We start from the raw sequence: 19,241 nt of genomic DNA on the forward strand, positions 1-19,241 counted from the left end.
AGGAAGGGTAGCTGCTGCCTTGGCAGGAACTAACGGGGATCCATAATAAACCACAGGAAGAGTAGCTGCTGCCTTGGCAGGATCAAATGGGGATCCATAATAAACCCCAGGAAGAGTAGCTGCTGCCTTGGCAGGAACTAATGGGGACCCATAATAAACCCCCAGGAAGAGTAGCTGCTGCCTTGGCAGGATCAAATGGGGATCCATAATAAACCCCCAGGAAGAGTAGCTGCTGCCTTGGCAGGATCAAATGGGGATCCATAATAAACCCCAGGAAGAGTAGCTGCTGCCTTGGCAGGAACTAATGGGGATCCATAATAAGTACAAAATACAAGTGGTGAGAGATTTCACTCTCGCCAAAACCTATACAAAACAAGACCAATGCATTTCTATGGGTTTATTTTGGACCTAAGCTTGCTGCCTGTCTTCCTTCCTTTGGGACAACAACTCCCATTTTTATGGCAGAGACATGAGCATCTCGTCATTATATACAGATCTCTGGTGTGGGGCAGACACAGCGAGGAAGAGAAGAGAGAACATGCGATCGAGAGTGATAGCATAGGCTATGCTGCAGAAAATGTAGGCCTATCTGTCACAAGAGAACACTATGATGAGATGATACATGCATTGTGAACTGCACTCAAAGTCCCCAACCTGAGCGTTGATGATTGATCATGCAAATAGCAGAGAGAAGGCCGTAGAGAAGACAAATTTAGACATCGCATATCATTTAACAGTTCTGTCACGTCATGCTGTTAATTTAAATCATTTAAAAATCGGTTTCTCGCAATTATTTACACCCGGGAAAAGGGACTAGGTTTGGGCTTTAAATCTCGGTAACCCGGTGCCCACTCTTCAACTCTAAAACAGTATATGAATAGAAAAGGTATGTACAGCAGTAGTTGTTATCTAGGATGAGCCTTGAGATAGATAGATAGATAGATAGATAGATAGATAGATAGATAGATAGATAGATAGATAGATAGATAGATAGATAGATAGATAGATAGATAGATAGATAGATAGATAGATAGATAGATAGATAGATAGATAGATAGATAGATAGATAGATAGATAGATAGATAGATAGATAGATAGATAGATAGATAGATAGATAGATAGATAGATAGATAGATAGATAGATAGATAGATAGATAGATAGATAGATAGATAGATAGATAGATAGATAGATAGATAGATAGATAGATAGATAGATAGATAGATAGATAGATAGATAGATAGATAGATAGATAGATAGATAGATAGATAGGAGTAAAGTTTAGTGTAAATGTAATCACAGCGGGAACAACATCCTTTATGCACTTCCTGATAAGCAGTAATGGGCAGTCACTACCTTTATGGGACTTTTATTAAATCGTTTTATTCTGTGTTACAGCATTCAACCCATATAATACATAGTGCATTTAACGTAAATATAAATAATCAATAACCCATGATTTTTTTATATTTTATATATTCAAACCCAAAACGACCTCAAAAAACACTAATAGTGCAGTACTGTATGTGGCTCGGGCCAAAACAAGTGAATTTCATAGGGAATCGGGAACATTTCAGACTTGCCTCTATTCTCTCAAAGCCATCTCTGTATAATGCTATGTCAGAGGGATTTGACAACTTGTCTTGAGCTGATATAATTCCTGAAAGTGGGTGAACTTAACACATTTCTATATCAAAACCACGCTATTTTCAGAACGCTAGCTTCAGAACTCTTTTCAGCATGCTAGCTTCAGAACTCTTTTCAGCATGCTAGCTTCAGAACTCTTTTCAGCATGCTAGCTTCAGAAGTCTTGTCAGTCAATAGCATTCTCTTGGACATATTTCCCTCGATCAAAAGAAAAGTAGAAGACGGTTGTTTCAAACCTTTGAGGGTTTTCTTCAGATGAGAGAGAAGGCCTCCAAGTCGCTGCAGGTCAAAGTAGTCCACCTTCCCATTGTAGAAGAGCTGAGGCGGAACATAGGCCTCTGGAGAAGGAGAGGAGGAGAAGAGAGGAAAGAAGAGCGAAGAGAATTAGCATTGCCATTGAGATGGTAGATGAAGACAGCGGCTATTGTGGGCAATTACCCGTAAAGTAATTAAGATAATTATAAACACAGCCCCCTGAGCAATAGGATGAGAGGGGAAAAACAAACTTATAAAAGGACACACGGCTTAGGAAAAGCCTTTGTGAAATATCTCCCATGTCCTATTAATACCAGAGGACGAGACACCCTTGGCCTTTCATGTCGTAGATGGCTAAGAGTATAATGGGTACAGGGGAAAAGTGAGCAGAGCGGTTTGTACTGGACAGTGTTCGTACAGACAGTGGCAAGTCAAATTCAAGGACTTTCCATTACTTTTTCTAAGAATTAATATTTATTTTCACGGACCATCAATTTGTAAATAGTTCATATAATGCAATTGTTTCTAGTCGACACCAGATGGCAGTATATCACCACAACCTCATGGGGGAAAAAAAGAACTTTATTTATCACTACCTTACAAGTTCTATTCAATCATACGTTGTTTCACTACTTATTTACTACATACATGAGTGGTAAGTCAGCACGGATGTTGAAATGTGAATAGTGATTAGTTCTGGGACATGCCTAATACCTGCTGGGGGGGGGGGCGGGGCAGGTAGCCTAGTGGTTAGAGCGTTGGACTAGTAACCGAATGGTTGCAAGATCAAATCCCCGAGCTGACAAAGTAAAAATCGGTCATTCTGCCCCTGAACAAGGCAGGCAACCCACTGTTCCTAGGCTGTCATTGTAAATAACAATTTGTTCTTAACTGACTTGCCAAGTTAAATAAAGGTAAAATAAAAAATTTGCAAAACGCACGTTGCGCCACTTGGCCTCCCGAGTGGCGCAGTGGTCTAAGGCACTGCATCTCAGTGCTAATGGCGTCCCACAGCCTGGTTCGATTCCAGGCTGTAACACAACAGGCCGTCATTGGGAGTCCCATAGGGCGGCACACAATTGGCCCAGCGTCACCCGGGTTAGGTTTTGGCCGGGGTAGGCCGTCATTGTGAGTAAGAATTTGTTCTTAACTGACTTGCCTAGTTAAATTAAGGTAAAAAAAAATAAAAAATATATTTTTTAAATATCCTATTCACATTACTACACAAATCCATTTTAATTACTATTTTTAATTGGTCATTTAGTCATCTACCACTTAATAGCTACGAAAAAGCATCTGGCAGCTTTAGTGTCGCTCGGGAGAAGGGCGAGTGGGCTGTGTGAGGAAAACGGCACGTGAACGGTAGGAGCAAGGCTGTCGCTTAATAAAATCGGAATATCGCGGGCACCCTGTGAATGACGCGATTGGCAAAAAAGCTCTGGAGGTTGTTGTAGAGAAAAATCTGAACGTAGAACTGGTGCCAGCGCAGGATTCAGTGTTGTGTCTTTCGCCCTTCAGGGTCGATTCACCCATGCTTGCAATGTCAAAGTGACTTTTTTTTTTACCTTACACAATGTGGGTTGGTTGGGTCCAGTGAGATGTAGTGGTAAATGAAAGTGGGTAATCTATACTGAACAAAAATATAAAAACACAACATGTAAAGTGTTGGACCCATGTTTCATGAGCTGAAATAAAAGATCCCAGAAATGTTCCATACGTAGAAAAAAAGGCAGAATTGAATCTAGATTTGCCTGGCATTTTAGCTATCGAAGTGACATTTGGCAGCACCTAATCAGTCAGTTCTGTACCTGCCTGGCTGAGTGGCAGTGTGGCTGGAATGAGTGAGCTCTCGCCTGGCAATCACAGCTCAAAACACGTGAGGAAATTAAACTAGGTAGAAATGAATTTGCAAGACCAAAACATAATATTTTTCATAAACATATTTGATCATTATCTGTTCTCCTCTCATTTTAAGTCAAGTACTTTTCAAGTACAAACTTGAGAAAATGTCTGAATTTTCAAGGTATTCTATTCTACTACTTGGATTTCAGAGTGCCAAATTCACATACTTTAAGCACCTCAGTGCTCTGAGTAGGGTGAAATTGCCCCTAGACACTGATCTAATGCGCTGATGGGTTTGAGAGCTCCTCCAAATACTCTGAATCTCACACTGCAGGGTTAAAGGGATATTTGGGGATTTTGGCAATGAAGCCATTTATCTATTTCCCCAGAGTCAGATGAACACATGGATGTATATTTTATTCATCTGCATCCAGTGAGAATGAAGTTAAAGGTAGTTTCGAAAGACAATGCTAACTAGCGTTAGGGCAATGATTAGAAGTTTATGGTAACAGCTAGCATGCTATCACGAGTTAACAACTTCCTTCAAACTGCACGATGACACGAATATGGTATCCACGAGTTTATCTACTTCCCCAGAGTCAGATGAAGGGTTTCAATTGCCAAAATCCCGAAGTATCCCTTCAATAGAAGTAAATTGACATTGTATTCTAGCTCAGCCTTAAGGGCGAAGTTGCCCCTCGACACTGATCCAAGATCAGCTTTGAGGGCTTTGAATGCTCCTCCAAATCATGTATTATCCCACTGTTGATATAATATAAGTAACTTGACATTGGGCTGTTGAATTCCCACTCGAAGTTTGAAGTTGGGTCGTTCTTGAATTACAGTGGCATTTGGGCATGGCGTTTTGATTTTATTAAAAAAAGAAAAAATGTATGTGGGTATATTTTCCACATTCTAAATCAACTGATATGGAAGCTTAATGACTTTAAATAATTTCTACCATTATGATAACATTGTGTAACCAGTAGTAGTAACACCAACGATGGCAACGCCAACGATGGATGGCAACGCCAACGATGGATGGCAACGCCAACGATGGATGGCAACGCCAACGATGGATGGCAACGCCAACGATGGATGGCAACGCCAACGATGGCAACGCCAACGGATGGCAACGCCAACGGATGGCAACGCCAACGATGGCAACGCCAACGATGGCAACGCCAACGATGGCAACGCCAATGTCACATTTTAGGTATATTTTCTGAAATGTAGGCCACAAATCTTCAAATATAAAAATGTCCTTTAAAAATGATTTACTAAAAACTGGTATGATTAATCATTTTTGCTCACCATATTATCGCCTTTTAAAAACAGTTTTGATAGCCAAGATTAAAAAGAGCTACAATTTAAAGCGCACTTCCCATTCAAATTGCATATAACGGTAGGCAGGCTTCAGCGCATCACACACCACTTTGCAATGAGCTAGAGGCAGTAGGCATTTTGAAAACATGTACTTAAATCGTTTGAAACCGGAACGTTTTACTACATATTATGGAGGCAAGTTTACCTTGCTTCAAAGTTGCCTAGCCAAATATAGGCCAAGCCAATTATTTAAAAAACTTCCATATGCCATTGAAACCAGTAGCCTATTTCTCACACATTATATGTGGTTTTCTTTCATTGTCTTGTAGGCAAAAGCATTATCCTAGTCATATTAGCAACCCATGCTAGTTGATGATAATCCTAGTCATATTAGCAGCCCATGCTAGTTGATGATAATCCTAGTCATATTAGCATCCCATGCTAGTTGATGATAATCCTAGTCATATTAGCATCCCATGCTAGTTGATGATAATCCTAGTCATATTAGCAACCCATGCTAGTTGTTGATAATCCTAGTCATATTAGCAACCCATGCTAGTTGTTGATAATCCTAGTCATATTAGCAGCCCATGCTAGTTGATGCATCTTTAGATCTCCCCTCTTTCTAAAATTCTAATGAATATTTATCATCCATCTCATGAAACAGCTCTCATGTGCGGTGTGCTTTTGACAAGTGTTTTTTCGCAAATTGTATTACGTAAAAAAAAACAAAAAAAACCCATTCCTTGTGCGTATTGCTGCACTTATGATGTGATGAAATAATAGTTTATCAACATTTTAAGCCAAACGTTCTGATCTGTTGCATCAGACTAATTGTTTTTTTGTTGATGTAGCCTAGGCAAACTGGTTATATGAATTTGGGATATATCGTCCCACAACTGTAGCCGATTTTGTTTGGAATAGGTCATTTCTTTCTCCCAGAGAACAGCAAGCTGACCAGTAGTATAGATAAACTTCATCTACTATGGGGGTTAGTAGATAGAAATAAGCTTGTGACTTTTCTGTTTGTTATTCGTCTTGTTGGAGAAAAGGGGAAAAGTCAAATGTGGACAGGTATTTTAACATCTTCAAATGCACGTCTGAATTAGATAAGAAGGGACGCATGCTGTTGCATGTCCTGTTCATATGAATTACCATAACGTCGATGAGATTTCTGTCATTCTGAGCACTGTGGATGTTAGAGCCCTATTCAGGTTACGCACCCAATGCATATGGGTCTGGTCAATTTCTTTGAATGTACGGTAAAATGTAAATGCTGCTGGTGAAATGTCCGGCGCCACATTTTCCTAACAAAAATCCTGGTGTGTGTGTGTGTGTGTGTGTCTCTCGCTCACCGTCGCTGCTGACACAGCCAGGGTTCTTCATCTTCCCTTCGTCCCAGTAGCTCCTCACGGCTGTGATGAGACGATGCAGGAAACACACCATGTATTCTGGAGGACACAGCGCTGTGGGGTGCTGAAACACACACACACACACACACACAGTGTTACACAATAAACACACCATGTATTCTGGAGGACACAGCGCTGTGGGGTGCTGAAACACACACACACACACACACACACACACACACACACACACACACACACACACACACACACCATGTGTTCTGGAGGACACAGCGCTGTGGGGTGCTGAAACACACACACACACACACACACACACCCCATGTATTCTGGAGGACACAGCGCTGTGGGGTGCTGAAAGACACACAGCATCCGTGTAACACACACAGGAAACACATCTCTTACCCCTCTGTTGCTGGCGTTCTCCTGTAGAAACTTCCTGAACTTATTCAGAAATATGTACCGCGATGCTTCACCCTGTGAGAGACAGAAGCAGCGATGGTCAGTGAGAGTTGGAAACATTTTATAACAGAAAGTAGAACTGCATTATAAAATCGGAGGACACCAGAAAACAACAGCAGTAACAGTGAGTTTCATTCCCCCCAGATATCCTGAACATGAGTTAACATTTATTCCTTTTCAGCACCTCGTGAAGCAAACGGCCTCGACAGTACGTCTCCAGCGAAAAAGTGTGTCAACGCTGACATTTTCTGTATGTACAGTCGGGTTAAAAACCATTTGCTAAAAAAATGGCAAAAATGAACGTCGAAACCAAAAGGAACGTACCGTTCCTTTGTCCTTGTTGTTAAGCATCAACTTCAGGATCTGAACCTGCAACTCCTCCACCACTGACAGGACAGAAGAGACAGCACAGCTGAGCCAGAGCATCAAAAGAAACATTTTTGACATCAGCAGTTGTCACAGAGTGCTTTCACAGAACCAGGCCTGGATCACAAAGAGCAAGCAGAAGCAGGAACAGAAGCATAACGAAAGGAAGAAGAAGAAAAAAAAAAACTCCCAAGGAAGAAAACGTAGAAAGGAACCCAACCCCTTCTGGCTGTAGACAGGCAGACAAACGTCAGGGGGATTTTGTAGTGGACATGACTTACCCTCGATCCTCTTCTTAAGCCTCTGACAACCTCTCTCGTAGGCCCGGCGCCTCATCCTCTCCTCTGCACTCTCATCTTTAGACTCCTTTCCCTAGTCACACGAGAGGGGACAGATTGTACTGTATTGCATACAACCACAGTTGCTGTTATCACTTTGCTACACAGTGCTACCTAGAACCATAAACGATTCTTCAGTTGTCCCCATTGGGTAAAAAACCCTCTGGAAAATAAAGATTTTTTTTTTAGTTCCAAGTGGAACCCTTTCACTAACAGAGGGTTTCCCTAACTTGGTCCTCAGGACCCCAAGGGGTTCACCTTTTGGTTTGTGCCCCTAGCACTACACAGCGGATTCACTTAACCAACTCATCATCCATCTTTAATCATTTGAATCAGCTGTGTAGTGCTAGGGGCACAAACCAAAAGGGGCACAAACTAGGGGCAAACTATGGGGACAAACAAACACTTTTTTTGTAGCTAGATATGTTATGCGCTTCTGAAACAACAAAAATGGTAGCCAAATCATGACATCCTTTTCAGAGCTGTGATAGGCTGCACCTCTCAGAGGAGAGCCGTGATAGGCTGTACCTCTTTGTCGAAGCGTGTGGGCCACCAGGTGGTAGGGATGAGTTCCTCTAGTCCCGCCTCCTTCACCCTCAGAGGAGTCTTAATGTAGAAGAACACCACTGAGCGCAAAACATCAAACGTGTTGAGAGTTAAAGATAATACAGAGTATATACACCCAAACACGCGCCCGACAAACACGCTAACACGCGTCCGACAAACACGCTAACACGCGTCCGACAAACACGCTAACACGCGTCCGACAAACACGCTAACACGCGCCCGACAAACACGCTAACACGCGCCCGACAAACACGCTAACACGCGTCCAACAAACACGCTAACACGCGCCCGACAAACACGCTAACACGCGCCCGACAAACACGCTAACACGCGCCCGACAAACACGCTAACACGCGCCCGACAAACACCCAAACACGCGCCCGACAAACAGGTTAACACGCGCCAGACAACACGCGCCCGACAAACACGCTAACACGCGCCCGACAAACACGCTAACACGCGCCCGACAAACACGCTAACACGCGCCCGACAAACACGCTAACACGCGCCCGACAAACACGCTAACACGCGCCCGACAAACACGCTAACACGCGCCCGACAAACACGCTAACACGCGCCCGACAAACACGCTAACACGCGCCCGACAATATCCTACACATACCAAGAAACACAGCGTGCAAGATCACACAGTTTAAGACTACACAGACAATCAAAATATACTGTAAACACATTTCACACGGGAAAGTTTTAGGGGTCCAAGGACAGAGCCCTGGGGGACGTGTCGTTTGGCAGAATCTTATCCTGAGCAACTAAAGAGCATTTAAATTGTTGAGACAACTACAATGTCTCATAATCATGATCGCAAGTACATCACCACTTAGTGTAATAATTATGAAGCATAATAAGCACTTCATTAACCAATGAAAGGATATAGAACGTTGCTGAGCAGATACTTCCTGGACTTCTCATGGCGCAGAATAGCTGTCGTCAAACGTAGGTAGTGAATCTGGAGAAAGTCATAGAAGACAAATTACAAGTCAAATGCAGTCACAATTACAGTACATTGAATATACCCACCCCCACACCCCAGGACCCACCCATCCCCCAGGACCCACCCACACCCCAGGACCCACCCACACCCCAGGACCCCCACCAAGACCCACCCACCCCCAGGACCCACCCATCCCCACAGGACCCACCCACCCCCAGGACCCACCCCCACAGGACCCACCCCCACAGGACCCACCCATCCCCAGGACCCACCCCCACAGGACCCACCCATCCCCAGGACCCACCCCCACAGGACCCACCCATCCCCAGGACCCACCCCAGGACCCACCCCACCAGGACCCCCACCAGGACCCACCCACCCCAGGATCCCCACCAGGACCCCCACCCCACACACACACACACACACACACACACACACTCTGCTCTGAACCATGACAAGGACAAACTGAAAGACGCCTAACTCCTACACAAACACAGCTGCTCCTTTGATGCATCTAAGGTTAAACATCAACATCGTAAATTAAAAAAAAAAAAAATGTTTTACGAGGTACTTTCTGAATTAACCAACTATGTATATCACACCAAGGTGATATCTGACTGTTTATCATATCCTCCTCTGTGTCCTGCATGTGTTTCAAATGACACCCTATTCCCTACCTAGTAGGGCAACATAGGGCACTAACAGGGCACAGGTCCAAAGTTGTGCACTATACAGTATAAACAGAGACAGCCACCGTTCCTACTCCCAGCCTACAAGCAGCAACTGAAGAGGGAGCCACCAACACAGAGAATATTGAGGCGCTGGACAGAGGCAGGCAGGCTCAACGCTGCAGGATTGCTTTGAGAATGCAGATTGGAATACGTTCAAAAAGATTCATCCACCCAGGACTCATCCATCAACATTGAGGAATATACATCGCCAGTCACAGGCTTCAATAAGAAGTGTGTATGTAGATGATGTGCCCACAATAATAATAATAAATCATCATCATCATCATCATCCGAACATACCCCAACCAAAAATCCTGGACGAACGGAGATATCCGTACCATGCTAAGAAGCAGCACTGCAGCATTCAATGTTAGCAGAACAAACCCTGATGATGCGACGCGTTCAAGGCAAGCAGGTACGAGCTCCGCAAATCCATTAGGGACGCAAAGAGACACTACAGACTCAAACTTGAATTGATGTTCGACAATTCAGACTCCGCATCGCATGAGGCAAGGACTACAGGCTATCCCTGACTGCAAAGGCAAAACCAGCTGTGTAGTGCCCACCAAAGTCACCCCTCTGACATCTTCTACCTGTCCCTCTCCAAGGCTGTAGTCCCCACCTGCTTTAAGGAGACCACCATTGTCCCATTGCTCCGACACATCCAGGACAGCACTGGGACCATGCTCCCACCCACACATGCAGGACAACACTGGGACCATGCCCCCACCCACACATGCAGGACAACACTGGGACCATGCCCCCACATCCAGGACAGCACTGGGACCATGCCCCCACCCACACATGCAGGACAACACTGGGACCATGCCCCCACCCACACATGCAGGACAACACTGGGACCATGCCCCCACCCACACATGCAGGACAACACTGGGACCATGCCCCCACCCACACATGCAGGACAACACTGGGACCATGCCCCCACCCACACATGCAGGACAACACTGGGACCATGCTCCGACACATCCAGGACATCTACTCGAAGTGGTGCCCTTTGGAAAGCCTGCAGCATCAAAGACCCCCCACACACACACAAGCTGTTCACGCCCTTCCGGTCGGGTAGACGGTATCGTAGCATGAGGTCTGATAGAAACTGTCTCTGAGTCTGTTGGCATCTACAAGCCATCAGATTGCTGAACACGAACTGGACTGATACTCTGCATCCTAGTACACACACACACACACACACACACCACCCCCTGCTGCTACCAGACTTATTATACTATTCAGTTTATACACTGCCCCCCATCCCCCAAAACACTAGAAATTGTTCCTGTTTTATACTGATGCTAAAAAGTTCATTCTATTCTACAGGGACCTTCATGTTCCTATTCTTATCTTGTATTATGTCTTAAACGATGTACACTGAGTGGACAAAACATTAGGAACACCTTCCTAATATTGAGTTGCACCGCCTTTTGGCCTCAGAACAGCCTCAACATGTCGGGGCTCATGGACTCTACAAGCTGTCGAAAGCCGTTCCACAGGGATGCTGGCCCATGTTGACTCCAATGCTTCCCACAGTTGTGTCAAGTTGGCTGGATGTCCTTTGGGTGATGGACCATTCTTGATACACATGGGAGACTGTTTAGCGTAAAAATCCCAGCAGTGTTGCAGTTCTTGACACAAACTGGTGCGTCTGGCACCTACTACCATACCCCGTTCAAAGGCACTTAAATCTTTTGTCTTGATCATTCACCCTCTGAATGACACACATACACAATCCATGTTTCAATTGTCTCAAGGCTTAAAAATCCTTCTTTAACCATGTCTCCTCCCCTTCATCAACACTGATTGAAGTGAATTTAACAAGTGACATCAATAAGGGATCATAGCTTTTCATCTGGATTTACCTGGCGGCGTCTGAGACAGGAAGTAAATCCACAGGTATGCTAGAGTATGCTCAGTGGGTGTGGCATCCTACCTGGAAGCCCAAGTCTGGGATGATGGGGGAGAATCTATAGGCCCTCAGCAGTGACATCATCAGCTGCTTCAGACACTCGTTCACCTCGTAGTCCTGTACGGGCAGAGTCAATGCATTTAGAAAAAGATTACATTTGCACATAGGCCCCAATCCTACCTCGAGAGCCGCCCGCACGCATGACTTGAGTTTTGGCACAAATTTACCATTGTCATCAATGCACGATTTACACAAACATTTGGAGTTAAGCGAGAAGATTTTAAACTAGGATTGACCAAATACAGGTGCAGGAGATATGTTCAGAAAAGACAAGCTAGTGTTGGCTACATGCTAAGCCAGAGGCTCACCTCACCTTAGTGGTAGAGATTAGGGGTAAAGGGTAGGGGTAGGGACTAACCTCCATGAGAAGCCAGAAGAGGTCCAGAAGCTGCTGGATGAGAGGGTGTTCGTCCACTGAGCCACCCCCCTCCAGTATACCCAGTAGGAAGTTCATCAGCACATCTTCTACTAGATACACCTTACACTGTGGAGACAGACCCTCGACATGTTACAGCGTGGAGACGGACCCTCGACATATTACAGCGTGGAGACGGACCCTCGACATATTACAGCGTGGAGACGGACCCTCGACATATTACAGGGTGGAGACAGACCCTCGACATATTACAGGGTGGAGACAGACCCTCGACATATTACAGCGTGGAGACAGACCCTCGACATATTACAGCGTGGAGACGGACCCTCGACATATTACAGCGTGGAGACGGACCCTCGACATATTACAGCGTGGAGACGGACCCTCGACATATTACAGCGTGGAGACGGACCCTCGACATATTACAGCGTGGAGACGGACCCTCGACATATTACAGCGTGGAGACGGACCCTCGACATATTACAGCGTGGAGACGGACCCTCGACATATTACAGCGTGGAGACGGACCCTCGACATATTACAGCGTGGAGACGGACCCTCGACATATTACAGCGTGGAGACGGACCCTCGACATATTACAGCGTGGAGACAGACCCTCGACATATTACAGCGTGGAGACAGACCCTCGACATATTACAGCGTGGAGACAGACCCTCGACATATTACAGCGTGGAGACAGACCCTCGACATATTACAGCGTGGAGACAGACCCTCGACATATTACAGCGTGGAGACAGACCCTCGACATATTACAGCGTGGAGACAGACCCTCGACATATTACAGCGTGGAGACAGACCCTCGACATATTACAGCGTGGAGACAGACCCTCGACATATTACAGCGTGGAGACAGACCCTCGACATATTACAGCGTGGAGACAGACCCTCGACATATTACAGCGTGGAGACAGACCCTCGACATATTACAGCGTGGAGACAGACCCTCGACATATTACAGCGTGGAGACAGACCCTCGACATATTACAGCGTGGAGACAGACCCTCGACATATTACAGCGTGGAGACAGACCCTCGACATATTACAGCGTGGAGACAGACCCTCGACATATTACAGCGTGGAGACAGACCCTCGACATATTACAGCGTGGAGACAGACCCTCGACATATTACAGCGTGGAGACAGATATTCAACATATTACACACAAGATAAATGATGACACATGAACACCGTTTTGATCCTTATTGGGATACCTTCATCTGACCACAATGTGAACCACATTACAGAATCAATGTCCAAATAATATTGTCCCAAAAAGGACAAAATGGACACCAGTTTCAGATGCAGTCATCTGAAACAAAAAAATACGGAGAAAAAAAAAGAAAAAACATTTCTGTGGAGGCACACTTAGAAGATGCTATATAAAACAGTCCACATTTACTGTTTCCTCTACAATCATAACAAGTAATGAATAGAAACAAAACTGACAAGCCAATAGTAGAACAGTTGATTAACCTAGTCGGCTTGTTGTTGTGTGTTCTATGCCAGTGAAATCTCCCTCTCGAGGCACATTTTAAGTTATGATTGCCATAGGGAAGGAAACATGCATTCTGACAACGCACAACAACTCATAATACGATCCTTGGGGAAAATAGCAGTTTTAATCATTTACATTTAAGTCATTTAGCAGACGCTCTTATCCAGAGCGACTTACAAATTGACGGCCTTGGTGGGAAAAAAAGACGATCCCAGCTTTCCATTCTTACTTTATCAATTTCTCAACTTCTTAAAATGAGCAAACTGCACCATATTAAACCCAGAGTTTTTAGCAGCGGCATGGTTGAGTACCTGACTGCCACAATTCGCATGAGTGCATAATATAGTTTAGCAAGAGTAGTGGCAGCCAGGGAAAGGGTTGAGGGAAAATGGTGACATTGTGTGTTTCTTTTTTTCTGTGAGAAATACAGGCAGGGGACCGTGTTAACCCACCGGGTGATGGGTTACCCCAAGTTACCCTAAAAAAGGTAGACTTACATTATATTCACTGTGTTTATGCACATGTTTTTGGGGGACATAAAACGAATCAATATAATGCTAACTAGTTAAAATATCACATTTGGGATCTAGCTAATGATTAACCCAAATAGGGTAACTGCAGATAGGCAACCCCATGCTTCAGCTTATTTATACAGGCTAGCTGAGAACAAGTTCTAATTTACAACTGCGACTTCGCCAAGACAAAGCAAAGCAGTGCGACACAAACAACAGAGTTACACATGGAATAAACAAACATACAGTCAATAATACAATAGAAAAAGTCTATATACAGTGTGTGCAAATGAGGTAGGACACCGGAGGTAAGGCAATAAATAGGCCATAGTGGTGAAATAATTACAATAAAGCAATTAAAAACACTGGAGTGATCGATGTGCAGAAGATGAATGTGCAAGTAGAGATACTATTATATTACAGTAAGTAATATTACAGCAAGTAGAGATACTGGGGTGCAAAGGTGCAAAATAAATAACAGTATGGGGATGAGGTAGTTGGATTGGCTATTTACAGATGGGCTATGTACAGGTGCAGTGATCTGTGAGCTGCTCGGACAGCTGGTGCTTAAAGCTAGTGAGGGAGATTATGAGTCTCGAGCTTCAGTGATTTTTGCAGTTAGATCCAGTCATTGGCAGCAGAGAACTGGAAGGAAAGGCGGCCAAAATAGGAATTGGCTTTGGGGGTGACCAGTGAAATATACCTGCTGGAGCGTGTGCTGCTATGGTGACCAGTGAGCTGAGATAAGGTGGGGCTTTACCTAGCAGAGACTTAGATGACCTGGAGCCAGTGGGTTTGGCAACGAATATGAAACGAGGGCCAGCCAACGAGAGCATACAGGTCACATTGGTGGGTAGTATATGGGGCTTTGGTGAGAAAACGGATGGCACTGTGATAGACTGCATCCAATTTGTTGATTAGAGTGTTGGAGGCCAGTTTTACGAGGGTATGTTTGGCAGCATGAGTGAAGGATGCTTTGTTGCGGAATAGAAAGCCAATTCTAGATTTAACTATGGATTGGAGATGTTTGATGTGAGTCTGGAAGGAGAGTTTACAGTCTAACCAGACACCTAGGTATTAGTAGTTGTCCACATATTCTAAGTCAGAACCGTCCAGAGTAGTGATGCTGGACGGGCGGGCAGGTGCGGGCAGCGATCGGTTGAAGAGCATGCATTTAGTTTTACTTGCATTTAAGAGCAGTTGGAGGCCACGGAAGGAGAGTTGTATGGCATTGAAGCTCGTCTGGAGGTTGGCTAACACAGTGTCCAAAGAAGGGCCAGAAGTATACAGAATAGTGTCGTGTACGTAGAGGTGGATCAGAGAATCAGCAGCATCAAGAGCGACATCATTGATGTAAACAGAGAAAAGAGTCGGCCCGAGAATTGAACCCTGTGGCACCCCCATAGAGACTGCCAGAGGTCCGGACAACAAACCCTCCGATTTGACACACTGAACTCTGAGAAGTAGTGCATGGTCAAATATGATAACATAATACAAAATAACAATATATTATTGGGCTCATTTCTGGAGGTGGAAATTACATTTACATTTACGTCATTTAGCAGACGCTCTTATCCAGAGCGACTTACAAATTGGTGCATTCACCTTATGATATCCAGTGGAACAACCCCTTTACAATAGTACATGTATATCTTTTTTTTGGGGGGGAGGGGGGGGGGGGGGGGGTTAGAAGGATTACTTTATCCTATCCCAGGTATTCCTTAAAGAGGTGGGGTTTCAGGTGTCTCCGGAAGGTGGTGATTGACTCCGCTGTCCTGGCGTCGTGAGGGAGCTTGTTCCACCATTGGGGTGCCAGAGCAGCGAACAGTTTTGACTGGACTGAGCGGGAACTGTGTTTCCGCAGAGGTAGGGAGGCAAGCAGGCCAGAGGTGGATGAACACAGTGCCCTTCTTTGGGTGTAGGGACTGATCAGAGCCTGAAGGTTCGGAGGTGCCGTTCCCCTCACAGCTCCGTAGGCAAGCACCATGGTCTTGTAGCAGATGCGAGCTTCAACTGGATGCCAGTGGAGTGTGCGGAGGAGCGGGGTGACGTGAGAGAATTATATTTTAGATGGTGTCAGTTTAATTTTATTTTCAGTAATTTTGGAGTAGAATGACTCTTTAAAATGTAATCTGAGCTTCTCAGTAATAAACTTTCTCCAGGGGACGACACAGGACCCCCCCAAAAATGGGGGGCCGTAAACAATACATATTGGAGTACAAAACTGGCGAGTGTAGAGAGTACAGGGATATTGTTATCCACGTCAGCACCAACGATGTTAGGATGAAACAGTCAGAGGTCACCAAGCGCAACATAGCTTCAGCCTGTAAATCAACTAGAACCATGTTTCTGCATCGAGCAATTGTCTCTGGCCCCCTCCCAGTTAGGGGGAGTGATGAGCTCTACAGCAGAGAGTCTCTGGCCCCCCTCCCAGTTAGGGGGAGTGATGAGCTCTACAGCAGAGAGTCTCTGGCCCCCTCCCAGTTAGGGGGAGTGATGAGCTCTACAGCAGAGAGTCTCTGGCCCCCTCCCAGTTAGGGGGAGTGATGAGCTCTACAGCAGAGAGTCTCTGGCCCCCCTCCCAGTTAGGGGGAGTGATGAGCTCTACAGCAGAGAGTCTCTGGCCCCCTCCCAGTTAGGGGGAGTGATGAGCTCTACAGCAGAGAGTCTCTGGCCCCCCTCCCAGTTAGGGGGAGTGATGAGCTCTACAGCAGAGAGTCTCTGGCCCCCTCCCAGTTAGGGGGAGTGATGAGCTCTACAGCAGAGAGTCTCTGGCCCCCTCCCAGTTAGGGGGAGTGATGAGCTCTACAGCAGAGTCTCACAACTCAATCGCTGGTTGAAAACTGTTTTCTGCCCCACCCAAAAGATAGAATTTGGAGATAATTGGCCCTCTTTCTGGGACTCACCCAGAAACAGGACCAAGCCTGGCCTGTTGAGGAGTGACGGACTCCATCCTAGCTGGAGGGGTGCTCTCATCTTATCTACGAACATAGACAGGCCTCTAACTCCCCTAGCTCCACAATGAAATAGGGTGCAGGCCAGGCAGCAGGCTGTTGGCCAGCCTGCCAGATTACTGGAGTCTGCCACTAGCACAATCAGTGTAGTCAGCTCAGCTATCCCCAATGAGACCGTGTCTGTGCCTCGATCTAGGTTGGGCAAAACTAGACACGGCAGCATTCGCTTTAGCAATCTCACTGGAATAAAGACCTCCTCCATTCCTGTCATTATTGAAAGAGATTGTGATACCTCACATCTCAAAATAGGGCAACTTAATGTTAGATCCCTCACTTCAAAGGCAGTTACAGTCAATTAACTAATCACTGATCATAATCTTGATGGGATTGGCCTGACTGAAAAATAGCTTAAGCCTGATGAATTTACTGTGTTAAATGAGGCCTCACCTCCTGGTTACACTAGTGACCATATCCCCCGCGCATCCCGCAAAGGCGGAGGTGTTGCTAACATTCACGAAAGCAAATTTCAATTTACGTTTTTTTTTTTAAACTCGGACAAAACAGAGATGCTAGTTCTAGGTCCCAAGAAACAAAGAGATCTTCTATTGGATCTGACAATAAATCTTGATGGTTGTACAGTCGTCTCAAATAAAACTGTGAAAGACCTCGGCGTTACTCTGGACCCTGATCTCTCTTTTGACAAGACTGTTCCAAGGACAGCTTTTTTTCCATCTATGTAACATTGCAAAAATCAGAAACTTTGTCATGCTTTTGTCAATTCTAGATTAGACTACTGCAATGCTCTACTTTCCGGCTACCCGGATAAAGCACTAAATAAACTTCAGTTAGTGCTAAAGACAGCTGATAGAATCTTGTCAAGAACCCAAAAATGTGATCATATTACTCCAGTGCTAGCCTCTCTACTGGCTTCCTGTTAAGGCTAGGGCTGATTTCAAGGTTTTACTGCTAACCTACAAAGCATTACATAGGCTCTCCTACCCATCTTTCCGATTTGGTCCTGCCGTACATACCTACACGTACGCTACGGTCACAAGACGCAGGCCTCCTTACTGTCCCTAGAATTTCTAAGAAAACAGCTGGAGGCAGGGCTTTCTCCTATAGAGCTCCATTTTTATGGAATGGTCTGTCTATCCATGTGAGAGACGCAGACTCGGTCTCAACCTTTAAGTCTTTATTGAAGACTCATCTCTTCAGTAGGTCCTATGATTGAGTGTAGTCTGGCCCAGGAGTGTGAAGGTGAACGGAAAGGCTCTGGAGCAACGAACCGCCCTTGCTGTCTCTGCCTGGCCGGTTCCCCTCTCTCCACTGGGATTCTCTGCCTCTAACCCTATTACAGGGGCTGAGTCACTGGCTTACTGGTGTTCTTCCATGAGTCACTGACGTGATCTTCCTGTCCGGGTTGGCGCACCCCCTTGGGTTCGTGACGTGGGGGAGATCTTCGTGGGCTATACTCAGCCTTGTCTCAGGATAGTAAGTTGGTGGTTGAATATATCCCTCTAGTGGTGTGGAGGCTGTGCTTTGGCAAAGTTTGTTCGACCCTGTCCGGGGATATCGTCGGACGGGGCCACAGTGTCTTCCGACCCCTCCTGTCTCAGCCTCCAGTATTTATGCTGCAATAGTTTGTGTTAGGGGGCAAGGGTCAGTCTGTTATATCTGGAGTATTTCTCCTGTCTTATCCGGTGTGAATTTAAGTCTCCCCCTCTCTATCCCCTTCCCCCCTGGCCTGATGACTCCTTGCTATCCCCAGTCCACCTGGTCGTGCTGCTGCTCCAGTTTCAACTGTTCTGCCTGAGGCTATGGAACCCTGACCTGTTCACCGGAGATGCTACATTGTCCCAGACCTGCTGTTTTCACAGACAGCAGGAGCGGTAGAGATACTCTGAATGATCGGCTATGAAAAGCCAACTGACATTTACTCCTGAGGTGCTGACCTGTTGCATCCCTCTATAACCACTGTGATTATTATTACTTGACCCTGCTGGTCATCTATGAACATTTAAACATCTTGGCCATGTTCTGTTATAATCTCC

The 19,241-nt window shown here is 45.4% G+C and overlaps 1 protein-coding gene across 1 annotated transcript in view; it reads right to left on the bottom strand.

Annotated features, from left to right (window-relative positions):
* Positions 1–19,241, bottom strand: part of rnf123 (ring finger protein 123) — a 274,648-nt gene that overhangs the window by 243,649 nt on the left and 11,758 nt on the right. The window contains exons 12-20 of the mRNA XM_014168342.3: positions 12,191–12,316; positions 11,797–11,889; positions 9,062–9,135; positions 8,130–8,247; positions 7,545–7,635; positions 7,222–7,283; positions 6,841–6,912; positions 6,424–6,544; positions 1,882–1,983 (exon numbers count right to left, since the gene is read on the bottom strand). Of these exons, the coding sequence (XP_014023817.1) occupies positions 1,882–1,983; positions 6,424–6,544; positions 6,841–6,912; positions 7,222–7,283; positions 7,545–7,635; positions 8,130–8,247; positions 9,062–9,135; positions 11,797–11,889; positions 12,191–12,316 (859 nt within the window). The remainder of the gene's footprint in view (positions 1–1,881; positions 1,984–6,423; positions 6,545–6,840; positions 6,913–7,221; positions 7,284–7,544; positions 7,636–8,129; positions 8,248–9,061; positions 9,136–11,796; positions 11,890–12,190; positions 12,317–19,241) is intronic.

This window comes from Salmo salar, chromosome 22 (genome assembly GCF_965601325.2).
Source record: "Salmo salar chromosome 22, fSalSal1, whole genome shotgun sequence".
NCBI lineage: Eukaryota > Metazoa > Chordata > Actinopteri > Salmoniformes > Salmonidae > Salmo > Salmo salar.